The sequence below is a fragment of the Pelodiscus sinensis genome, chromosome Z (assembly GCF_052426305.1).
Source record: "Pelodiscus sinensis isolate ZL-2025 chromosome Z, ASM5242630v1, whole genome shotgun sequence".
Taxonomy (NCBI): domain Eukaryota; kingdom Metazoa; phylum Chordata; order Testudines; family Trionychidae; genus Pelodiscus; species Pelodiscus sinensis.
In genome coordinates, this window is record NC_143085.1 from 32850812 (window position 1) to 32876755 (window position 25944).

A 25944-nucleotide genomic window follows, 5' to 3' on the forward strand; every position below is an offset into this window, starting at 1 on the left:
AGTGTGGCCACACTACAGGGAAGCCTTGAAATTAGTCTGAGGTAGGCTCCTTAATGTGGATGCACTACCTTGACTTAGAGCCCTAGGAAGCACTGGGGGGAAATTACTTTGAATGACCTCTGGGGAGTAGTTATTTTGAAATAGCAGCAGTGGAGCGTCCACACAACTGATATTTCAAAATAACTATTTCAAAATAAGCATTATTCCTCGTGGAAATCAGGAGTTATTATTTCAAAATAATCAGCCCCTTATTTTGAAATAACTGGCTTGGTAGTGTGGACGCGCCACTTGTTATTTTAAAATAAAGGGAGTTATTTCAAAATGACTTCCTAGTGTAGACCAAGTCCAAGGTGCCACAGCACTACTTGTCTTTTTTATTGCAATATCTAGCAATCCTTGGGCTGATCACAAAAACCACTTGGAAATTGTGCTGCCAAAACTCAGAGAGACAGGCCTACCTATAAAAGCCTCTATTTGTAAAACACAAGCAGCCAGAGTTCCTTATTTGGAACACTGAGCAGAAGGAAGTCAAATATCCTCTGGTAAATGTTCTCTTTAATCTTTTACATTCTTGTGCATATTTTTCCCATCTATGTGCAGAATAATATTTAAGTGCACTGAGGCACATGAAAATGTGCACCACCCACAGAAACAAAAAACCTAGCTGCGGGCACTCCGCTAATCAGCTGGGTAGCACTGGAATGGCTCCTGAGTAGCCACACAAGAGCATAGCTTATAGAGAACACTGGTTCTGATCCCCTAAAAAGTGATGACCTAGAAGTTGAGACCATTGTAAATTGGACCCTGCCTCATATCATGGAACAGGTCCAACTTTCATAAGTCTGGTAAACTATTCCAGACACTTTGTGTGTGGGTTCAGTGACTTTGCATCTGTAGTCACTGATCTATATAAAAAGACTAAACCTAACAAAGTCATTTGGACAAAGGCATACTAGGAAGGCTTTGATAAGGTAAAGGAAAGCTTGTCTGAAAAGCCTGTTCTAGCTAGTCCAGATTCTGACAAAATGTTTGACCGAGGTGAACACTTAAGGATGTCATAGTGCAGTAGATTAACTGATTAACCAATAAACAAAAGCTTAATGCTAGAGACTATATGCATTTCCCCTCCGCCAGTAAATTTTTTAGCAGCCTGGTCATCTGTCTGCTCAGTCCTGGCTAATACCAGGTCTGGGAACTATCTCTGCTGTGACTGCATTTAAAGTGTATTAGGAGCCAGGCAGGCAGGCAGCACAGCTCAGTTCCAGCTCATGTTGGGTCCAGAAGCTCAGTCCCCCTTCCTGGACAGGGGCTGCAGCCACCCCGTGCTGCTGCATCTGTATCAGAGGCAGCAGCGGGGAGGCAACAGGCAACTGATCTGTGAGCGGAAGTTGGTTTTTAAACTGGCTCCTCTGGGGGATTAGCTCCCGCCTTGAACCCCACGCTGCTGACTCCTCAGGCGTAGGGCTGGGAGTGCCCTGGCTGCCAGTCTCACCCCCTCAGACTATAGAATAGTCGAGTAACTGATAAGAATTCATGAAGTTAACTGACTATTCAATTAACTGATATTTAACATCCCTAGTGCTGACACATTAGACATGGTTTTAGGTGTTGTGCTGATGCAATCAGGGGAGACTAACAAGAGCAAAATATTGATACCCACCAAACAGAATTATTGTGTTTTTGGAAGGCTGTGCTATAGTGTAATTAAACTTTACCTTTTTAACAGAAAGTGCAAGGTCCTAACAGATCATTCACCATCTGGTTAAACAACACTGAAGACTCAAATTCCAAGCTTCTGCGCTGGAGCCTGATACACCAAGAATTTGATATTCAAATTGTGTCTATGAAAGTTTAAGGAAAACATGGTAGTAGATGACCTGTTCATAGGGGCATGAGGGGTCAAATGCCATGGACTGGTAAGGATGGCCAGCAGCCAGTGTGGGGAGTAGTGGGGGGACTAGCAGGGCGGGGGCCATGGCACCTGCAGCAGGGGTCTGCCCCCCATTCCCTCACCAGAAACAGTGAGGGAGAGTAGAGTAAGGGGGCCCCAGATGCTTTCCTCACCTGGCTGTACCACTCTGGGAGAGGGGGCAAGACTGCCCTGCAGGGAGCAAATGAGCTGGGGTCATCTGGCTCTGCTTTCCCTACCACTGCCAATGAGTGCAGGGAGGAATGGACCCCTGCTGCCAGTCCCAGCGTTCCAGCACCACTAGTACCCCAGGGCCTCCTCAGGGGGAGAAAGAAGCAGGGAGAGAGCAGAGCAAAAGTAGAGCGAGGTGGAGCTTGAGGCAAAGGGGGGGTTGTGATCGCCCTTCCTCAGGCTGGGAAGGTTACCAGGCTGGTCCCCCCACTCCGTTCCCTTCTCACCAGTCTCCTCTGCTTATCTGCTTATCAGGCCACCTAACCTGCTGACCCCAGACACCAGTGGTTAACCCTCGGGCAGCTTTGTTATAATGGAGCTGCGACTGTCTGTACCTCTCTATTCACCCCTTGCACACTATGCCTTATGAGGTATTACGGCAAAATTGCATGCAGTCACAAGATTTCACTGTAGGGTATTACTAAGACAGGTGCCAAGGCTGGGAAGTGGCTAAACCATTTCCTCAGAGACAAAAGACAACCAGATGCCTCAGCCACAGGTGTAAAAAGACTAAATGGTCCCTTACCTGCTCAAATGCCCATTCTATGGCTGGAAAGAAGTGTTGGGTGAAAAATCTACATCTTAGCAAACAAACAGCATGGGATTCTTATCCACAGAGACTATTTGGCTCCTAAAGTTCACCTGGAGAAGCTTCTTGAACCAGGGAAAGGCCAAGAAGAAGGGATAGCAGACCCCCAAAATGGCATCTCCCTTTCTCTATGCCCAAGACGTTCACAACATCCAAAGAATAAAGGAAACAGCATGGGACTGGGGGAAGGATCCCAAATGAAAAATGTTCTCCTGAAATGTGTTTTGAGAGACGGCTTTTAATTCATCCATATTTGTTAAGTTAGGCATTAGTTACATTTTACATTTATTTTTTCTCTAAACTCTTCTTTGACTTTTATGACTCATTACTTGCATTCCTGTAAAATCTCTCTCTTTGCAGCTAATAAACTTGTTTATATTTTGTCTAAACCAGTGTGTTTGAGCTGAAGAGTTTAGGAAACTCCATTTGGGACAACAGAATTTGTGCATATCATTTCTGATGAATAAAATGCCCAACTTTATATGAGCTGGCATTGTCCAGGAGGGAGCTGAGCAGTACAAGACAGACATTTCTGGGGAAAGTCTGGGACTGGGAGTTTGCTGATGTTGCCTTGCAGTGTAAATCCAAACTGGTTGGCTGCAGCACTCACAATGTAACTGGGAATAATTTAAATGCTGGAGGCTGTGAAAGAGCAGATCAGGACTGTTAATGACCACTGCAAAACCAGTGTAAAAGGCAGCCCAGTTAGAGAGCTGAGGGAACACAGCTGCTTGTCAAACCAGATTGTGTCCTGAATATATCACATCTTCAGAATCTGTCTTTTTCAGAAACGTGTAGGCAGGGAAGAAGGGAGAAGACTGAGCTCCTTTGGTTTTTAGGGAAAAAAGAGACCCTTAGGTTATGAAAAACTTCCTGTCAGAGTGATTAAGCACTGGAATAAATTGCCTAGGGAGGTTGTGGAATCTCCATCTCTGGAGATATTTAACAGCAGGTTAGACAGACATCTATCTGAGATGGTCTAGAGATGGTACAGGGTCCTGCCATGAGGGCAGAGGACTGGACTCGATGACCTCTCGAGGTCCCTTCCAGTTGCAGTGCTCTATGATTCTATGAATCTATGATGGAGTAGTAGTGAGATCAATCCAGGTGGATTGAGCCCTAAATCTGAAATAAAGGATTGGAGATGACTGCAAGTCACAAGACTGAGACCTAAATTTCATATAATCCCAGAGTTTGGGCGGCTGATTATTAGAAATAAAAGGTTTGAAAAGAAACTGGGATCTGAACATAAGGACTAATGAAGAAAGAAAAATAATGCCCTCATGAGCTAGTCCAAAATCTAAGAACGGAAGTTCTTAAAAGTGTCAAGTTTGCTGCTCTCCAATAGAGACACAAAATGGGAGCCCTCTAAGGAATTTAACACTATGTTGTATAGGGTGAAGTCTATGCGAAGTCTCAACTAAGAAGTGGAATGAAATGCAGAAATATAGCTAGTGTGTTTACTGAGATGAGCCAAAGAAGGTATATAAAGAAATTGTTGTTCGGTAACAATATGCCACAAGGAATTCTCAGACAAATAGCAGTGACTCAGAGTGCAGCCAAGTGCGAACAAGGAAACTGCTCTGAACAGAAAGATTTTGGTCACAGGGTGTGTGAAGTGTTTATTTAGCTTGCACGCAAAGTGTGTTTTTCTGAGGACTATATCCTTGTTTCTCTGTTCCTGGGGTCACGCGTGATCTTGAAGAGTCATTTTTAAAGGCTAATGACGATAGTAGGACCCCTTCTCCACAGAGCTAATCTGTCCCGCACAAAGTATGAATAGTACTTTAAATGCCAATTCACTTCCATCACACTGCTCACCTGAAGCTCTTAAAGCACTTCACAGAAATAACTCACTCCTGTGAGATAGCCAGTAAGTATTATCCCCATATTACAGGTGTGGAAACTGAAGCATCAAGGCATTATGGTCAATCTCTGAGCCTTTTTCCATGCTCATGCCCAAGTTGCCTCCCCAGCATTCTGGCTTGTCAAGACTTATTGCTTTCCTGAAAACCCCTCCGGAAGGGTCATTTCTTCTGCAATGCCCACTAGAAGTAGGTTAGTGACAATAATAATCTACTCAGGGCCAGAGGCTCAGCTGGTGTCAAAAGTATAGTGACTTTAAGAGAGCTATGGGCATATATATCAGCTGAGAATCTAGCCCTCCTGGTTATTTTATGAGACCCATTGGGCAGCTTGTCTTCTCTGTTTTGGACTGGGGCAGCAGTGGTGGCTGGAGCCCCAGGTTCTTTAAATAATCACCCGAGTCTGGACAGCACACTCCAGATGGTGCTGAAGGACTGGCTGATGGAGGCTGACCCCAGCCCTGCCCCTTCTACCTGAGGCCCCTCCCTTTCGAGAGTTCAGAGCTGCATCCCTCCCCCCCTCCAATTTTGTCCAGAGCACAGCAAGTCTGTCAGACGCTCTGGGCACAGGCACCGGCTCAGACAGAATCAGAGGCAGGATCAGGGCCTTAGAGCATAAGCTCTTTATGGCAAGCATTGTTGTTGAGTTTATTCTTGTATAACACCATGCACAACATTAGTTCTTAACACACAATAAATAATATAAAAAATTATCCAGGTAGCACTCACGTGGGGGGGTATGCTGTACAGGTTCTGATTGTATTTCACCTTTAAATCCATGTACAGATGCCAAGTATAGTTGACAGTGTACAGAAAGGACGCTACATAAAATATCTGAAAAATAAAAACAGGCCATATGTAATTCCATCAAATTATCGTTTGTACCTTAGCCCCTTTTAGCTCCAATGAACCCAGAGCCCTTGAGAAAACAACACCATGCAAGTGATAAAAACGAGTCCTGAGAGAGGGAAACACAAAGCGCTCAAGAGAAATTCAGAGTGCTGAGCCTGGTAGAAATGCCTAGAGAGCCAGATACAAAAATCAGTACCTGCCAAAAATTAAGAGGCGATTCTGGCCCTCCCTCTGAACTTGCAGGCTGCTCCAGCTGCAGTAAAGGAGCTACAAAGGGTGGAGGGGGAGGGAAGGAGAGAATTTTCTGGAGCAGCACAGGGCTGGAGTAAGCAACCCAGCATTGCTTCCTTCAGAGGCCCCCAGTGAAGGGGCTAAGCTGGCGGGCACAGGCACTGACTTCCTCAGTTCCTGGGGTGTGCTCAGCCCCTCTGCCCAGGGCCTTCCCCTTTCCACCCTGCTCCCACTCCTCCCCTTCCCCAAACCCACCTCCACACTTCCTCAAATCCACCCCCTTGTCTCATCTCTTCCTGCACCCTCTTCTTGCCCCTGTTCTTCCCCCTTCCTCAGCACCATGGGAGGCACTGGGAGAGAGGGAAATGAGCAATCAGCAGAGTCACCACTGGGGGTGCTGAACACCCACTGTATTTTCCATGGATGCACCAGCCCCAGCGCCCATGCAGAGTTGGTGCCTGTGGCTGGGAACGGAGCTGGGATCAGAAGACCACATGCCCATCACATTCCAGCACCATGGGCACAGCTCACAGGCACCTGAGGGGACCCTGTCTTACATCAGAGCAGCTCCCCAACAGTTACATCAGGGGCCAATCTGATCCAACTCCCCAGCAGTACAAAATTGAGACAGTACAAAGATGGCTGAAACCCATGTTGGTCCTCCTGTCCCTAAGCTATGCCTTCTACGTTGTCTCTCTCATGAGACAGCACAGACTGCCACTTAATTTGCTTCCATTACACTGTGTGTGTGTGTGTGTGAGTGTGTGTGTGAGAGAGAGAGAGAGAGAGAGAGAGGGAGAGAGGAATGCCTGTAGTCTATAACATTAACCTATAAGCTTTTGCTTATCGGTTAGTTGACTCTATTACATCCCTACATGGGAGACCACTGAAGAAATACAAGAAACTGGGTTTCTTGCTTCATGAGATATGTCTATGCAGCAACTAGTTACCCACAGCTGGCCCATTTGACTCAGGCATGTGGGGCACTGGATTTAGGGGTGTTTTATTGCAGATGTCTGGGCTTGGCCTGTGGCTCAGGCTCCAGGACTGTGTGGAAAGGCCGGGACCCAGAGCCCTAAGTCCAGAAATCTGCACTGCGATCAAATATCCATGCGCTCTGAGCCCCATGAGCCAGCGTCAGCTGGAACAGGTCAGCCATTGGTTATTCTTTGCTGTGCAGACAGCCCCACTGCAGACACAAATGTTTTTAGCTATCGGTAGGGAGATCAAAAGAAGTGGCGATTACTTAAGATGTGCTTGCAGTGACCCTCTGGCTCATTGTAGGATTTTTAAAGGAACCATTGCCTTCTCAGTGCCTTCCATGGGGAGCTCAAAGCTCACTACAAACATAACCCATTTACCTATCTTCCAGCCCCAAGGGAGCTAAGAAAATGTTATTACCCTCATTGTGCAGGTGGTGGTGCTAAGGCACACACTCTTAGCGAAGGCCTCTCACTGAGCCTTTGGTATAGCCATGACAACCTAGGCTAGTAAGTAGGCCGCACGAGTGGCCTTCCTTTATCTCAGTGGGCTGCAAGATTGTCATAACGACAGTCTCCCAGGGTAGGGTAGTTTTGCTAACTGCGTTGATATACTTAGATCTTGCAGGAGGTGTTGATTGAACTGTAGCAGCGCTGTGATTGGATGCAAAGGGAGCACATGGCTCTCCCAGTCAGTGCTGTGTGCAGTCAGCATGCACCTCACTTCACCTGCCCTTGCTTTGTGTGTGTGACATTTTAGCAGTACCAGTAGGAAAAAAACTGCTTTATGGATGGAAACCAGCAGAATCTGGCAACCATGTGCATGGACAAGGATAGACAAAATATCTCACAGGCCACACGTGGAACCCTGGTGGGCTGCATGTGGCTCACAGACCACAGGTTACCCCCCCACTGCTTTGGCAGAACCAGGAAATCAGCCCTGCTCTCCTAGCTCCCAGCACTCAGCTTCTGTGGTGTCGAAGATAATCCAGCAGGCAGGCCATGGTCCCCATCGGAGCCTGGCATAGAGAAATAAAGCTGGAGTGTAGGAGAAAGCAGGAGCTCTTTGTTTATCCCTTTTCAGTTGTTACTTATAATCATTCTGTGATTTTCCATTGTGCAAGCCAAACAGAGTGGAATCTACCAGGATTGTGATTAGGTCATTAGAACTTAATTGGGGAGACGGCAGATGAAGTGTGCAATTACAGCATGTTACCCTCTCTGTGGGTTATTGCCGCATGGAATCCAGGGTTACAATGAGAAAGGGGCAGCTGAGGAGAAAGCATGTAACTTTGTCATTTCATTTGTTCAGCTAAGTGCTGGGGACTGCAGGGGAGGAAATCCTCAAGGAAAAGGAAACAAAGTGTGGTCCAAACTCATTTGTGGTCAATCATAGATTGAAACTCCCAACCTGTAACTCCACTGACCACAGTGAAGTTATGCTGAGATAAACATAGCCTTGCATTTGGAGAGAGGACCTATGATTTCTATAATTTATAGGGGAACATTTTAACCTGCATGGACACTCAGTCATGGATTTAAAAGTAGCCTGAACACAAAGGAATTTCACTACCCAATTACAGAAAGAGAATGTTGAATTGGAATTCATTTACAAATTTGGTATTGCTATCCTGGGCTTGAATAAAGACATTAATTGGTTATCACACTAGAAAGCCAATTTTCCCTGCCTTTGATATTTGCATTTTCACATTAAAAGCTGAAAATGGGACACCTCCAGCCCGCTTAATTGGCTTCATTAGCACTGGTCCTACAATTGACAGATAACTCTTTTGCTATTATATATATCTTAGATTCTGTTATTTCCACCCCAACTCATCTGATTAAGTGGTTTTTATCCATGATCCTATATATTTTTGTTAGTTTCTAAGGCATCAAGGACTACTCATTTTTAAAGTTACAGACTAACATGGCTACCCCTCTACGATTTGTATTATCTTCCATTTAAGAAAGTAGTAGAAACTCTATGAGCCCCACTGGTAAAGCAGAGCATAATTAAGATGCTTGTTTTTGTGTGAAAACACAAACAGTTCTAGACAGGTTCAAACAGTATCATAATAGAGAAACAAGCCAGTGAAAAATAATACCAGAATTATTCCTGATAACGCTGTGTTCCGAGAAAACTAATGAAATCATGGAAATGGGAAGAGGCTAGGTCACTCAAGAGACTGATAATGGATTTAGTCTTAGAGCCTTTAACTTTTAGATTGACATTTCAAATTTGGGGAGGATGGTCAAGACACAATTCTGGCACAGTCTTCCTGTGTGACTTTGGGCAAGCTGTGTCAGCACTGTGTCTCAGTTTTCTCTCTGTAAAATGGGGATCCTACTTCTCTATCTCATGGGATGTCGTGCGGGCCTCAAAGTGATGAGCACCGTTGAAAAATGAATAATCCAGTATAGGTTGATCGTGACTGAGAATGCTTTTACCATTTGACAGCTGTTCAGTGGTTGATATGATGAAATGTGTATGGTCTCCGTCTGGCTTTAACCATTCCTATAACTGGCATTAACTGAGCTTCTGGTTCTCAAGACAAATGCCGAAGAGTGAATGGGCCATGCAATCTAAAATCCTTTTATTTTTGTTGGTAATCCTTCCAGGTCACATGGTGAGGCAGCAGGAGGGACCTTGCACTGCTGTCCCTTTGCACTTATTCTAAGAACAGTAATAAATAACCATCTGTTGCCCATCTCTGCTCCTAATACACTTTATAAGCATTTATCTGTGCCAAGGAGCATTCTGACAAAAGGAATGTAATGTTGTTGTCGTTTACTGCATGCCTACAAAATGCAGCACCCCTGAGATTCTTGGAATAAGGACAGGGAAGGGATTGGAACAGGACCATTGATGGGGGAGGGGAGAAGGGGCAACTGTCCAGGAGCTGGCGATTCAAAGGGGTCTGGGACTCCCAGCCACTGCTACGGTGGCAGTGGTGGCAGCTGGAGTCCCAGGCTATTTAAATTGCCGCCAGAGCCTTGAACAGCACACTCTGGGCAGCGCTAAGGACCGGTATTGGGGGTACATAGTCCAGAAGCCTCTTCTGCCCAAGGCCCCACCCCTTCCAAGAGCATGGAGCCACAACACACCCACCTGACCTAAGGGGCTGGCAAGTCTGTCGGCCTCTGCAATGGAAGTGTGGATGAGGGAAAGTTTACTTTACACCTCTCTGCTGAGGTGCTGTTCAAGCTGTCTCCTATGTGCCTGAGTTCTTGCTCCTCCTCTTCCTGCCCAGCGCCTTATCACACATCCCACCCATGTGAGGCAGGGGTTGCTATGGCAAGCACTTGAGTTGTTTTAATTCTGTCCTAGAGTAAATAGCAGGAACAAATCTTGCCAGAGTGCAAGTTGGATCTGCCAGACCTACATACTCTCCCATCAGACAGGCATTGCCTTTGTCCTTTCCTGGGTACAGGCTTGGGGGGACTAGTGAGTGCCGTATAGCCCCCTTCCCTGGCTACCTTCACCTATGTAACCATAAGTGTTCAGGATAATGATTCACACGTGGTCACTGCATTCAGGAGGTGGCAGCAGTAGCCTAAACATCTAAACAGGAGCTCCCCCACTGCCATCTCTCACGTTGGGGCTAGCCAGGTGCTGATGGATCCCTCTCATCAGGACCCCAGACTTGCTGTACCTGATTGCCCTGCAAGTCTGTGTCATCCAGCGTCTTGCCTCCTGCACTGGCCAAGACTTCATGCTTCCAAGGAACACCAGCCTCCCCCATTTTGCAGCTATTCTTTTAGGTTCCATTTCCTCCAGTTTCTTGCAGAGGCTCCCAAGCTGCTTTGCCGTAGACCGGGGAGGCAGACAGGGCCACCCCCTGAATTCAGTGGGGCCAGAACTTTGCCTCAAGCTCACAGTCTCCTTCATTGCCCTTCAATCACAAAGGGAGGTGTCTCTGAAGTCACTGCCAAACCCACATCTCCTGTGACGCCAAACAGCACCTGGATGCCAGGCAAACTTGTATTCCAACCTTTACTGGAGTAAACAGAACCAGACAAACAGCAGGCATTGTCACTCCTCAAATAGGTATGTGCCAAGGCAATCTAATTCCAGCTCTCTTTGAGCCAGATCTGGACGATGGGATCCTCACACCACTCATAAGAACGATGGCCTCATGATAGTTTTCCAACAGCAAACTTACCTATGTGGCCCATGAACAGGACCTCCTCATACAACCTTCAAGTTGACTATATCCTCATTGTCAAGAATTATCACCATGCCTTCCCTAATGACTGAATTGCACACAAAACCTTTTGTTCCTTACCGCAAGGTGAACACATATCACTGTTTTTACAGCAGCGCAAGAGGAGCTAGAAAGATCAGAGATAAGCTAGAAGTGGCATAGCTGCTACCTAATACAGTACTTGGTGTCATGAGTAATAAGAATTACCCATGTGTACTGAGGTTTAAAAAAAATCCAGCACAAAACTGTGCCACAAAAACCTGGCAACCAAATATAAAGCAATGTGAGCACTCTCACATACTGTACATTGAGTTACTCTCCTGCCCTCTCCACCAGATATAGGTGACCGTATTTCCCTGTGTTGAATATGGGACACCATGTAAAATTACTCTTATTCAAGCAAGTTCAATGTAAATCAATTGGAACTACGCAGTACAAACATATAAAATAACATGAAGTAGACTGAGCCCCTGTTAAAAAGGAATGCAGTGTTGCTGGAGTCTTTTTATTTGCCTTCTTATCTCTAAGGTTTGCCTAGAGAGAGGTGACACACTCATTCCCGTACACCTCTCTCATCTGGGAATGGGGGTGACTGACCGACCTGACCCAACCCTCCCTACCGGGTGCCCTCTACCTGCCAGGCCTCACTGGGTCCCCAGGATGTACCCCCCTCTCCTGGTACCTGGTGCCACACTGTCTCACAGCAACATGTGAGGGGCATACAGGGTCACAGGCCCCCAGATTTCAGTTGGGGTGGCGAGCAGCAGCCTCTGGGCGCAGCGCAGGAGGGAATCGGTGGGATCTGCTTGGGGGGGCATAGTGGTGGGGAGGACGTGGTTTTCCAGAGGTCGTCTCTTCCTCTCCCCCACTCCTCTGTGGATAGAAGCAGCCTGTCCCTTGTCACCCAAAGATGTAGGAAGGCAGCTCACACCTCCAGGCTGCTGCTGGCCTCCAACCCAACCCAGCTGCCCCCTGTCCCCTGGCTACAGCACAGGCAGGAAGGGGTTGAGGCCTGAGGGTGCATTGAGCACCAGAGCCCAGGGACCCCGGCTGCAGGGGCTTCAGCCAACCAGGCCAGAGAGGTGGCTCAGCAGGGGAGGGTGCCTAGGGACAGAGCAGCCCCGTGCTCCCTGGGACAGGACCTAGGGTGGGGGCAGCTTATGAAGGGGGGCCGAAGTGCCCTTGTCTGGGGGCCTACAGGCTGGAAATCACTTCCTCCTCGCAACTCCAGAGCTCAGCTGAGGGGCAGAGACGTTTTCCCGCGCCAGGGCTTTGGCACATGCAGGGCTTGGCTCCTCCTGGCCAGTGCCCTGGGCCATAGCGTCTTGAGCTTTCCCTGGGTGCCAGCCCAGCCAGAGGCAGTGGGGGGAGGAAGGGGCCTGCCAGCCAGGCTGGGGGTGAGCTGAATGATGGGACCAGCGGCTGGGTCTCTGCAGGGGGGCTAAGAAGGAGCAGCAGGGCTGGGTGGGGAGGGGGAGGGTGAATAGGCACAGAAGGGAGAGGACAGTGAGAGGGGAAGCATGTAAAAGGCCAATGGGAGGGCAGCAGAGGTGACATAACCAGCCACCCCCTCCTTGTGCTCACCAGCCAGCACTGGCTGGAAATGGAGCAGGGTGGGGGGAGAGGAGAGGAGCCTGCTGACAGACCAGCAAGGAGAGCGGCCACCCTCTGAACACTGCAACTTTCCCTGATCACCAGACTTGCACACTCCCCCTCATTGTCAGTCACTGAACATGTGGCTTACAAACTAGAACAAGCCCTAGTCACGTCTGGATGGCAATATAGCAGTTAAAGAAATGAAAACCTATTAGGTCATTTTTTCCACCACCCCAGAGATTAATGTAACATTGCTGCTTACAGTATGTTGCCTTCTCCTGTTCTAGAAGGCACAACCTACTAGCCCTGTGTCCAGAGAACTGCACTCTAATGGACACTGCTAGGGAGGACATAACAGAAGCTTTATGGTTTTCAGCCTTTGCAGGTTGTTTTTTTAAAGCCAATTACTTGACTCTATATTCTATATTAGACATAAAACTGAACTCCTGGCAGCTTGTGACCAAAGATCCCATGGCACTGCCTGTAGGAGCCATGGCAGTAACACTGTGCCTTGCCCAAACGGAAGATCAAGTAATTAAAAGCTGTCTCCCTGGATTCGCCCTGTAGTTTCAATGGGATTTCTGTGTTCTTCACTTCTCACCGTATCATGGTGGCCTTGCATTGCTGAGTGTGGTTAGCCAACTGAAGTGATGGGTGAATTGATTTCTATCAATTCCTGATGTCATCCTCACACAACCCAGCGATTCCTTTATGTAACTCACAGAGACAGTGTGAGAGTTAGTTATTGTAGATGAAGTTCTTTGCCTTAGCACTGACACAAGCCAGCGTGGGAGTTGGGAGCTCCTTGGGACAGAGATGAAGGATTTATCAACTCTAGGCACTGAAGTGAAGCAATTTCATGACCACCACTCTTGCCTCTGGAGCACAGTGGTTTTCACAGCTAACAGGCTGCCTCTCCACAGTTATAACAGATCAGTCAGTCCTTTCTCTTTCTCAACCCCAAATCCAGTATGCTCGGGGGTCCCACAGAAAGGGGTCTCTGGAACAGGCAAGAACACCCCATGTGCAGCTACCCAAATCTTTGCATCTGCTCCCCTCCCTGGAGTGCAAGCACATCAGCTCCTCTGCATCTGGGGATTTTCCTGGCCATGCAGGCAGAGGCAGGGTTTGTCCCACTAAAAGGCACTATTGTACTTCCCAGAAGAGGTGACAGTAAGCAGGTGCACCCTATTGCACAGCTCCAACAAGAGCTGATTGAGCTGTGGCAAAAGCCAGCAGGGAGCTATTTAAAGAGTTGGCAGGAACCCCGGTTGTGATAGGACAGTGCCTGTGAGAAATTTTAAGCTACTTTCACCGCTGCTTCCCACTTAAGCTCCTTCAGCTCAGTTCATCTTTAATATGACCAGACCTGCTTGAAATAGCCTCAATGTCCTAAAGACAAAGTACTTCCTAAATTTTCTCCCTTCCTTACAGCACAAGCCATTCCAAAGCCCTATTGCCATTGCGGGGCAATGGGTTTCTGCACGGATCCATTGCTACCATCCCCACAGCCTGCCTGCAGCCCCTCACACATTTCCTCTCCTTTTGGTCATTACCTGGTATGCTTCAGGCAGCTACAAATTGAGTCTGGCCGGAGGAAACCCTAATGATGCCACGGCAACCCGACAAGACAAAGAGAACTGTCAGGAAAATGCTTCCACTTCACTGAGGCTCCTGCACATGAATTCAGCACAGAATAGGACATACAGCTGACCTTGAGAGTGTATCACGAGCACAGCAGCGCATAGAGTAATCCAGTGGGACTGCTTGGGAGACTATTGGTAGAAGGGTAACAGGAACAAATCCCATGGGGGCTACTCATATGAATAAGATTTACAGGGCTAGGCCCGAGGGGAATACCAGGGTTTGTTTGTTCTTTTACAGGAAGGAGAAGCATGGAAATACAGCAGTACAGTCACAGAGGCAGCTTTGGGTACCTGCTCATCAGAAGATGAGATCAATTCATTTGACAAAGACAACAGAATACTCCCCAAGAGTGACCCTAAAATGCTATCTGTCTCTAAGCCTTGTCTACACTATGCAGAAAATCTATACTGCCCCATTGATCTACCGGAGTTCGCTTTAGCAGATCTAGTTAAGACCTGCTAAATCAAACTCAGAAGGTGCCCCCATTGGCACTGGTACTCCTACTCCTCATAAGCAGGAGTGGCCCGTGAGCCTAGGCAGACTAGGCGGTCGCGTAGGGTGCTGCCGGCCCTGGTGCCTGATGATGACGTCATGGGGCGCCAGGGTGCCCCGTGATTACATCACGGCCATTGACGGCCGTGCAGGCGGGGGTGCTGATCGTGTCTTCCACCTGGGGTGCCAGCTGCCACAGCCGGCCTCGGGCCGCCCCTGCCCATAAGGAGTAAGGGAAGCTGATGGGAACATTTGCTCCCATTAGTCTCCTGTTGTGTAAATGGCACAGAAACGTAATGTCAGATATGTCAAGTCCAGCTACGTAATTTAAGGCCTAGTCTACACTACATCGGAAGGTCGAAATAAGATATGCAACTCCAGCAACATAGTTGCATATCTCACTTTGACCTTCCAAAGTAGTGTAGGCCAGGCCTTAAAGACTTTGCCTTTGTGAGATAGGCCTATACAAATATCATTTTACAGACCAGACACAGGGTTCTTACCTATTAAGGCCACTCAGCAAGTCACTGTCAGAGCCAGGATCAGAGCCCAGGATCACTGTGTCCTGTGCAAAGCAACCTGACCTCACAAGCTGATAACCCAAAGTTACTCACCTGACCAGTTGTTTGAAGATTATAGCAGACAACATCTTGATTTGTGCTGGGGGTGGTATAGAGAAGTGCTCCAATGAGCCAGCACATCCCCAAAAACAGGTCAGAGAGGCTCAGGTAGAAGAGAGGACGCACCTAGAAAATTTGAATTGATCATTTTGCATGGTGAGCATTGTATGGTCAGCTACAATGAGGATTTCATTTTCACCATCCTTTCCTGATATACTTGTGTGCCAAGCCAGCCTTATAATGCGGCTGTCGCTACATGGAGGAAGTTGGATTGACTTGTGTACTCAGTACAGGTTTGCAATAGAAGCACCCAGATTTAATTATCTTGGGCCGCATTTGCAACTGCCCAATAACCTGAGAGCTGCTTCAAATCTAGCTCTGAAAATTCAAAATCTATGGTTTAATACCATACATTCCTTTTGGTGTGTTATTAGTAACACCCAGGGTGACAAACACAGAAATATTTTGAAAAATCAGATGTTTTTCTGACAATGGGTGTTTGTTTCTCTGCTGCATAGCATAGCTTGGAAAATGGAATATCACTTTAGTTAGCCAATTTCAAGTTCTCATGCACTAGCACAAGAGTCATCCATTTGAACAGGGCCACCCCAAGGGTTGTTTTACACCTTTGGGGAATTATGACTTAACCCCCTCCCCTCTCCCACACACACACACTCAATAACTTGGGAGAAGCAGCAGGGGAGCCTATGCTAAAGCCCCTTCATGGCCAGCTCTGCCTGGCACAGAGAGGAAGAAGCGCTGCATGCTGCTGTTCCCACTCTCTTCCCCATCTCTGGTTGGAGGAACAGCAGTGCGGGGAAGTGTTCGCCTGCAGGCTTATTCCTGCCTCTCCCACTGGCCAGGTTTTTGACACATCTTAAGAGACTGATTCATTCGCCTATATGGTTAGGCCAGTCCTGCATTTGAGTTGTAAACACTGCAGGGAAAGATTTTCTTGTTTAAAAATGCTGAACACATTTTCACTGACATAGTAAGTTGTAGGTGAAACTAGGCCTACAGGCATTCCCAGGGTTACGTACAAGATAGGGACTATAGGTTTGTTCTTAAGCTGAATTTGTATGTAAGTCGGAACTGGCTCCAGATTCAGCCGCTGCTGAAACTGATCAGCGGCTGACTACAGGAAGCCCTACGCAGAGTTGCTCTGCCCCCGGCTTCCTGGAATCAGCTGCTGATCAGTTTCAACAGTGGCTGAATCTGGACTCCTGGGACAGAACAGCTGGGGCACTGCCGGGTAGGTCCCCGCAGGACCAACCCAGCAGCACCCCAGCTGCTCTACCCCAGGCGTCCCGCAACAAAAGCCTGGTCTGCTGGGGGAGGGGGGCGCACTAGCTGTGCCCCCTCCCTCCCAGCAGACCAGGGAGACCCGAGCAAAGCCGCGGAGGCGCATAGGTCCCGCCGCCTCTGCGGCTTTGCTCCTGTCTCCCTGCTGTGTACAGGGGACTGCCTGTATTATCTAGGTGCCTATATGTGGATTTCAGTGCCTAACTTTCAGCATTCAGGAGTGAAAAAATTAGTCTTTTTTTTTAAGAATTTTTAAAATTAAGCAAAACATGCAAACATTTATATAAGTTTTAGATTTGGGAAACCTTATTTATTTCTTGGAACCTACTTGTGGGCTGAATTTGGCCAGACATTGCTTTTGAATTGAAAATAAATGTGCACATCACTATATTTGCTTGAACTTGTCTTTTTCCTGACCTGTTGATTTAGTCAGTGCAGCAGCAATAAAAATCTACTAGCAGGCTGTTTTATCCGTACTTATTAGTTACAGATAGTGAAATCTGTTTAAGCTCTTTCTAAGGTATATTTTTCCTTCAGGTTTTATAGAGTGGCTGAGACTGCAAATTTTTATTTTTATCTTAAGATCTCTATTTTTATTAGCACAGTGCATTGACCCGTCACCTCAGCAAACCTATGAATCAAATTTTGTATTGCTAAGTATCTTGAGCTAGTTTCCCATCATTAGGTTCATTGCATTTATTAATCCCTCTTAAAACATTTTTGAAACATTGCCAACCATTTCTCCATGCAGAACCAAGCAGGTGTACAGCAGTGTCGCATTCTATGCATGATTGATACTATGGGTATATTAAAAACAAATCTGGAAGAAGGCCGATGATCAATTTTAATGGGTGGACAGATGACCCAAGTCTGTACAAGTGTAGCAAAACTCAACTATTTATCAAGCGGGTTATCTAGGTAAAGGTATATACAAGGAAGTTGGAGGAGTAGGTGATGCTGTGGTTAACATGGAAGGCAAGCCAGTTCTTTCCTTCAGGAAGAAAATCCAAATCATTTATACACTGAAGGAAATAAATGTAATGGCTCAAAATTGCTGGTTAGCTGAACAAAATGTATAGCCACTTTATATATGTTTAGATTAGGCTGGGGACACTTTAAAGCACATTTGTTTGCATAAAAACCCTTGGCTGTGTCTAGACTGGCCAGTTTTTCCGGAAAATGAGCCGCTTTTCCGGAAAAACTTGCCAGCTGTCTACACTGGCCACTTGAATTTCCACAAAAGCACTGATGATGATCTCATGTAAGATTGTCAGTGTTCTTGCAGAAACAGTATGCTGCTCCCGTTCGGGCAAAAGTCCTTTTGCACAAAACTTTTGTGCAAAGGGTCAGTGTAGACAGCTCAGATTTGTTTTCCACAAAAAAGCCCCAATTGCAAAAATGGCAATCAGGGCTTTTTTGTGGAAAAATTGGCACGGACGCTTTTCTGCAAAAAGTGCTTTTGCAGAAAAGCATCCATGCCAATCTAGACGCTCTGTTCCGAAAATGCTTTTAACGGAAAACTTAGACATCTAGACGTAGCCCTTGTTTCTTCAATGCTGTACCCATAGAGGCACCAGGGTTTAGCTCTGCTTATATTTTTGAGTCACCCTGTTCTTTTTTATCACAAAACAGGCAAAATTGTTTTGTTAGCATGTCATGCCTTAAACACAATTTAGTTAATGTAGAGGATTTTCTGGATTCTGTAGATCCAGAAAATGTGTTTCAACAATGAAACATTCAGCTGCCAGTTCTATAGTGTGGAAAGATAGGTACCTATGATTCCCATACCTTTCAATAACTGGGAAAAAAATCTTCCTATTAAACATATTACTCTTTAAATATCAGGGAATAATCTGATCCTGACAAGCATCAGGAAGGATTCTCCCTATGGCTTTCATTTACAGAACTGTACAACCAGTGGGGGAAGTGGGAGCATACTGAGATACGCAGCTTTTGCTGAAGCATCAGGAATTAACTACCATGCCAGGAATTAACTTTCATACAAGTCTCGAAGCCTGCCGCACAGTTGCCAATGCTGTGTTCTGATGTAATCAAACTAATGATGTCACTGTTCTTGAAATAAGACACTTTTTGACACAGGTGGGGTAGTCTAATCACCTCTAGCCATTCATGTTGAAATACATGGGCTCCCTAGAGCCAGTGCCTCCAATCCTAGCAGGGATAACCCAGCCATCATTCTTCCAAGGTAAATCAATTTGAGTTCCAGGAAGTTGATTCTGTGTTTAGGGTGGGCTTTTTCTATGAGGTCTTATATACCGAGGCCCTATCTGCTCTTTGTGGATAAGTCCCCTAAGTTTACAGTGGACTCTGCAGCTCACACACACTATGTTCCATAGGAGTTTTGGGTGTGTGGGACTCATAATATGTGACATACTTTGGAGATGAGGAAGATACAGAACTAGAAAACTTTGATAAATTATAACAGAATACTGGTTTAGAAGTACAGCTCACCTAATTTCTGACACAAAATACTATTCAGTCGCCCTCAACTTTCCATTAACTTTGAAGTTCTTGAATATTATTAGTGCACATTCTTGTGAAAAGCAAATGTTATGCAAACATTTTAATTGACAGTGAATTGTAAATTATTTCTGACTGGAACATTTGCAATTTACAGTTTACTGGTTACTTCCAGTGGTCATTCAGTCAGCAAAATGAAACACCATCTGACGTGCATAATTAATTAAACCATTGGAATTCTGAAGTTTGAATCTCAAATATTTGCAGTAAATATTTTGAGGCTATTCATATTTGGTAGAAAAGCGAAGCATAAATCAATGTATCTTTTTGAATCATGAGTTAATCTAAGGGTTTACAATCTGCTAAATCATCAGAAAAGGAAGTTCAATGAACAAATTGTTGTGAAACATTTGTTCAGCTGCAGTCATGATAATGCTTATAGTTTTACATGTAATTATATTTGGTCAGAGGTGCGGAATCCTCACAAAAGTCAATGGAAGTTGAATGTGGGTATCTGAGTGCAGAATTTGACACAATAATACTCATATCCTTTGACATGCTCCTATATGCTCTTAATCCTCGCAACTATTTTCCTTCATCTTCTGAAGTAGTTTTAGTCTTGTTTCTATTTAGCCAGACTGAAAAAAATCCATGTGAGAGGCAAAGTGACTGTTCCCCAAAAAGAGTCAGTGTCAGAGTGAAGTGTTGGAATGAAGGCTTCTTGGTTCTCAGTCTTTGACTTAGACTATATAGGCACAATTTAGCATTATCCACTTACATACATGTTATGGGGAAGGATTAAAAATCATTGAAAGCACATGTGCTTCATGAAGCAGTGCATAATTACAGCAAAGCATATACCTGTGAGTTGTTTATTCATCTACCCCACAGTATTAAGCATTTGGTTTGTTCTGGTAATAATAAAAACAGTGTGCCTAAGAATTCAAAGCCGTCACAGTGGAGAACTCATGCCCACACATCTGTTTTGTTACATAAAACATGATTTATCCTCAGGGTAGTAAACATTCAGACTTAAAAAATGAAAGGCAGAATCCTTACCTCTGGGGATCTCACCACATTTTGGAAGACAGCATAGGCAATAATTGAGCTGGAACCTATAACACTGAGAAAATGAAGAGCAGGTCTGTTGGAGAGTGCTACTTTGGATTTTGTTTCACTTGATCTGTGTATGTCTGGGTTGTTATTCTCTTTTTTATGTTCTTTCTAGAAGATTGACCTGGCCTTTCTTGGGTTCTTTACTCAATTAATTGTTGAGCTTTGGAAAATAAAATGAAAAGGTCCCTGCTTCATGTAAATCATTGCTCTGGGGTGGGGGTGGGGATAAGGGGTTCCGTTTGCAGGCTGCCCCAGGGACAGAGAACTAGCTCAGTCCTTTTTCACCACAGCAGCTTGGGGCCAGGTGAGAAGTGCCTCCTCTTGGCTGCTGTAGCTCCAGCGGGCACAGCCGGGAGAGAGTGCATGTCCGTCCGCTAGGGGACAGACACACAGGCAGACAGATAAACTTACTCAAATATTCAGTAGATTAATAAGAAGACAATAATCAATAATAAATTCCTGTCTTGAGTTCCAATGAAGGAGATTTAAAGGGAGTAATACACCTTCAAGCAAGCTACAGGGAAGGCTCTCATTCCTGACATTTGCTTACTAGTTTCAAACAATATACTGTACCTTAAAGTGGCCATGACAAACTGTATCCATTGTATAGAGGAATAAACCTGGGGGGTACATAAAAAAGCGGGTGGTAAGTGCAGCTGTAACCATACTCTCCATTCCCATTCTCTATCTCTAATAAAAATGGCTAAATTGTCCAAACTCGATCATAAATACAGAGGGGCAGGGCACACCCTGGGTGCTTGATGGAAAACCTCAAAGCCATGTCTCTACCTTAAAACTGAAAGAACCAGCTCCAAATTTCTCTTAAGAAGGTTTTCTTTACTGAGGGCTAGGTTATGCAAGGTGCCGTGTCATCACAGAGGCTCGACATGAGCTGCATGGCTCCAGAGCGCAGATGGAAAATTAGAGAAGGAGGGATTAGAAAGATGGAGAGAGGGGAGAAGGAAGGATGGTAGCAGGAGAAGGCGATGTTTTGCTATCGCCAGAGGAAGCATTGGGCGGAATGGGTAGAGAGGGAGCTAAGAGGGGACGGCGGGGTAGAGGGATTGGGTCGGTGAGAGGGAGGCTGTCTGAGTTGGCAGGGACATCGGAGGGGACGGATGGAGAGACTAAGGGATAGAAGAGATGAGATCCGAGGAATGGGTATCTGGAGCGCACGGACGGTGCGGGCTGGCCAGGGGCTCAGAGGGCTGGGTGGGTGGTGAGACCAAGGAATGGGTAGCTAGTGCTGGCTCTGGGCTAGGCTCGCTGGCGGAGTCCTAGGGACTCGCCCACTCACCTCCTGCCAGTCCCGGTCCAGCCGGGTGACATTGAGCCCGGCTGTCTGCGCTGCGAGAGCCATCGGGCGCCGGCAGCCCCTTGCCCGGGGCACTGCGCTCAGTGCTCCAGCCAGAGCCCCTGCCCGGCTCCTCCTCCCGGTCCGGCTAGTCCTGCCCCTGGCCGCCGCGCAGCTTCCCCACCCAGCTGAGCACGGGCAGCCCGGGGCAGGGCAGAGCAGAAGGGGAGGGCAGAGGGAATGCGGGAGACTGGGAGGGCGGAGAAGAGACGGCGCAGAAGCCCGAGCCGCTCGGAATGGACTGGGAAGTGAAGCCACCCCTGGTACATGGGCAGCTCTCCCCCTCTGTCGCATAAGCACCTGCCGCTGCGGCAGCCGGTCCCTTTGGATGTGTCTGTGTGAACGCTCCCCTTCTCCGTTCCTCTGCTCAATTCCTTCGAGAGTCATCCTTCGCATTTTCTTGTCCCCCTTCCCCCCCATTTTCCGTCCCTTCCTCTGCGCTCATGGGAAAGTGTTCTTCAGCCTGCATTAGTTCAGGAAGGCTTCATGCAAAAGTGGCTCCTGCATCTTGCTCCGCAAATGGGCCGGATTGGGACCACCGTGCACGAAGGGACAGCAGTACCGAAGCCAGCAGAGCCCTTTCCTGCAGTCAAGGATAATGGAGAGCCCGGAGCAGTCACCGGCAGAGAACGGCGCTGGGGAAAAACCAAGCCAGCGGCTTGTGGAAATGTGCTCGTAGAACGGAACCTATTCCGGGAGCAGCGTGAATACTAAGCGTTCAGGGGACAAGTACAGCTTAAAATCGAAGCAGGCTGCGTTACTTAGCGGACTAGAAGTAATAATGATAATGGGGTGGAAAATTCCCTCTAAGGAATTGGAAATCATGGGAGTTTTAGTCTGTGGAAATTCCTCTGAATTGGGAGAGGAGACCGTTTGCACTGGAATGGGTTACCTGAAGCACTGGAATGGGTTACCTAGGGAAGTAGTGGAGTCTCCATCCCTAGAGGTGTTTAAGTCTCGGCTTGACAAAGCCCTGGCCGGGTTGATTTAGTTGGGATTGGTCCTGCCCAGAGCAGGGGGCTGGACTTGATGACCTTCTGAGGTCTCTTCCAGCTCTCTGGTTCTATGATTCTATGTTTGCTAGTAATTTATATAATTGGGCTCCTTACATTGTGGTAAGTGTTCAAGGGCAAGCATCTGCGTACACAAAGGGTCCAGCCCAATGGTGGGCAACCTGGCCCATCAGGGTTCTATGTATGGCCAGTGAGACATTTTATTTACCATTGCCCATGCATGGGGTTGCCAGATTCTGCTGGTTTCTCTGCTGTGTAGGTTTTTTCCTGCCGATATTATTGAAGTGACACACACACAAAGGGAGGGCACGGTGAGGTGAAGTGCGTGCTGCCTGCACACAACACTGACCATGAGACCCTTGCGCTCTCTCTGCATCCAGTCACAGCTGCTACCCTTCAGTCATCAAACCCCACAAATCCTAGGTGTGCAAGCACAGTTAGCAAAACAGCCCTTCCCTGGAAGACTGCCTTGGTTACAACAGTGTTGCAGCCCAGTGAGATGAAGGAGGGCCTCTCATGTGGCCTACTCACTAGCATAGGTTGCCTGTTGCTAGTCTTCCCTAGGTTGCTCCTTGGTAATCCAGCCCAGGTTGCCTATAGCTAGTCTAGCCTAGGTTGCTCACTGCTAGGCTAGCCCAATGGAGTCCTGAGCCTGACTCAAATCTCCTGGCATTGCTGCACTAATAATGATAATTCTCAAGACATCGGGGCACCCCTTGGTCATTGGTGTGGTATGTTAGGCCCAACACAGAGTAACTGCCACTGGGATTAAGGCAACTAAATACATTTGAGAGTCTAGGCCAAAGCTCCCTGTCTCCTCTATTCTGCATGGATTATCAATCTGCAGCAAGGCTGATCCGCCAGCACTTCCTCCAAAACATGAATTATATTGGTTTAAATCCTTCTTCTACCAAGGGCAAGTGGTATTTATGCCCATTTCAAGGGCTGTTCACATTTTACACCTTCTTTATAGGAACAAGTCAGCATTGCAAGAGTGGGGCTACTGTTCCCAAAGGGCTAGTCTACATGAGAAACAGTACATTGGTGCTGTTGGAGTGTATTTACAGTGTTCTCCTGTGGGCATAATAAATCCATGTCTACAAGTGGTAGCTAGATTAGTAGGAGAAGCTCTGCCACCAACATAGGGCTATCCACCTAGGCACTATTGGTGTAACTTATATACCCCTGAGTATATTAAGTTATTCCAAAGTAAGAGGTAGTGTAAACCTGGGCTAAGATTTGAGCCTATTTTATATTTACAAAAGATTACAGAGTTACTGTCTGGACTCCTACCTTTGCATTATAAAATAGATTTTGATGGATGTTTTATGGGATAGAGAAGTGGTACAAAAGAGCTGATCAGTAACTGAAATTCTCACAAGTGTCCTCACCTGATCTGTACCATTGAAGAATAAAGATACAAGGCACAACAAAGAGCATGATTCTCCATAATTAATATAGAGCTATGGAAAACATTGAGGAACTATGGAAAATATTGAACGTGAAATTCACCCATAATCAGAAAGCCTGTCCAATGCCCTTTGCTCATTTAAATCCTATGGTGCCTTTATAGGATCTAAACAGTGCAGACCTTGTGCTGTTTCTCTGCACAGGAGTAAGTTTCACCTATTGAGAATAGAAAGAAATAATCAGCTCAATCATAGATCATGTAGTCACTCTGGGGAAGATTGATGCTGCCACGATCAATCTTCTGGAGTTCAATTTAGTGGGTCTAGAAAAGACCCACTAAATCAAACTCAGAGGGCACACCTGTCAGCAGCCTGTACTCCTGCATTTGCTCCCATCAGCTTCCTGCATTTGCAAGTTTCCATGGCAGGGAAACTTGAATCAAGGTACATTGACTCCTGCTGTGTAATTAATTCGACCTTCCCCTTTAGAGTAGACCTGACCTTAGTAAACACTATGAGGACTGAGGCTGCGGGAGTCATCTTGTTCTCTACTTTTAGCAATCTGAGTTTATCATATTCTATTGCCCAATGATAACAGTCAGTAACATCAGATCACATTTATTGGACCAATTTTCCTTTACCAAGGTGGATCTTGCGTATTTATGCTAATGAAAGAGTGGGTTACTGGCCAGGCACAAGAAATTCCAGTTATGGGGGATAGGGGAGTAAACGAGACTTGTAGCTGCAGAGATCACAGCTAAAAAGAAAGCTTTTGTTGGCCATGCAGTATTTATATAAGGCAGAAATCAAGAATTATACTGCTTTATTCCATATGTGTAAAGTTATAGTTAATTTTCCACAAGTTAATTACCACAGATCTATTAAAAAAATCATGCTCTGTGTTCCTAATCATGTTGAAGGTTACTAATGCTGAAGTAATATTTAAGATATTATTTACTTTTCACTGTTAATGCTGTTTGATCAGTTTTTTTGCATTTCACTTGGTGAAAACAGAATGGTCAGTTTTAGTTAGTGGCTTTCATGCCCTAATAGAGTGCTGCAGTGTTTGGGTGACAAACACTGCAAGAGGAGTTGAAATCCAAAACAAATACTTTTAAAATTTCAAATCCTTTTTTAGAGAGAAAAATTAGGAATCTCCAGTAATATAAGGATGGATATGGATAGGATATTTACTAGAAGTCTTGGGAATTTGAAAATACCACTGACAAGCACATAGATTCATAGATTACTAGACTGGAAGAAACCTCTAGAGGTCATCAAGTCCAGACTCATGCAGTCACAGCAGGACCAAGCACCATCTAGACCAGTGTTTCTCAATCAGTGGTATGAGTATCCTTAGGGGTACTTGAGAGAAGTCTGGGGAGTACATCAACATAACTGAAATGTGGAGAAAACTGAATTTTTGTTTTAAGTTTTACAGTGCTTTATTATTTTTGTACTTTTTACACCCCAAAATTTTATCGCCCACCCAGCTACAATTAAGCTGTTTAAACAAATGTGTTGCACTGGTAGAAAAAAAATGTGTGTGTCTGAAAACTAGGTACCAGGGGGTACTTGTAATTGGTTTTTTTTTTTAAATAGGGTACTTTTTTTTTGTTTGAAAAAGGGGTACTCTATAAAAAAATGGTTAAGATACACTGAACTAGACTATTTCTGACAGGTGTTTGTCTAACCTGCTCTTAAATATCCCCAACGATGGAGATTTCACAACCCCCCTAGGCAAATTATTCCTGTGCTTAGCCACCCTGACAGGAAGTTTTTCCTAATGTCTAACCTAAAACTACTATGCTGCAGTTCAAGCCCATTGTTTGTGGTTCTATCATTAGTGGTTAAGAAGAATGATTTATCTCCCTCCTCCTTGTAACATCAGAGCCCCACCTCTCCAGCTCATAGATGAAGCTGCTCCAGGGCTGGCCTTACCATGAGGCAAACTGAGGCGGCCGCCTCAGGTACCAGACTGTGGTGGGGTGGGGCGCCACTAGGACCCAGTGTATAGAAAATTGTATCTTCTGCTGGTGCATATGTATTCTA

The 25944-nt window shown here is 46.1% G+C and overlaps 1 protein-coding gene across 1 annotated transcript in view; it reads right to left on the reverse strand.

Moving 5' to 3' along the window:
• The window catches only part of TMEM116 (transmembrane protein 116), a 34224-nt gene extending 12607 nt beyond the window's left edge, over positions 1-21617 (reverse strand). Inside the window, exons 1-5 of the mRNA XM_006121773.5 lie at positions 21414-21617; positions 20690-20736; positions 20060-20123; positions 15212-15343; positions 5324-5428 (exon numbers count right to left, since the gene is read on the reverse strand). Coding sequence (XP_006121835.2) covers positions 5324-5428; positions 15212-15343; positions 20060-20123; positions 20690-20736; positions 21414-21476 — 411 coding nt within the window. The 5' untranslated portion in view covers positions 21477-21617. The remainder of the gene's footprint in view (positions 1-5323; positions 5429-15211; positions 15344-20059; positions 20124-20689; positions 20737-21413) is intronic.
• Positions 21618-25944: the final 4327 nt, after the last annotated feature.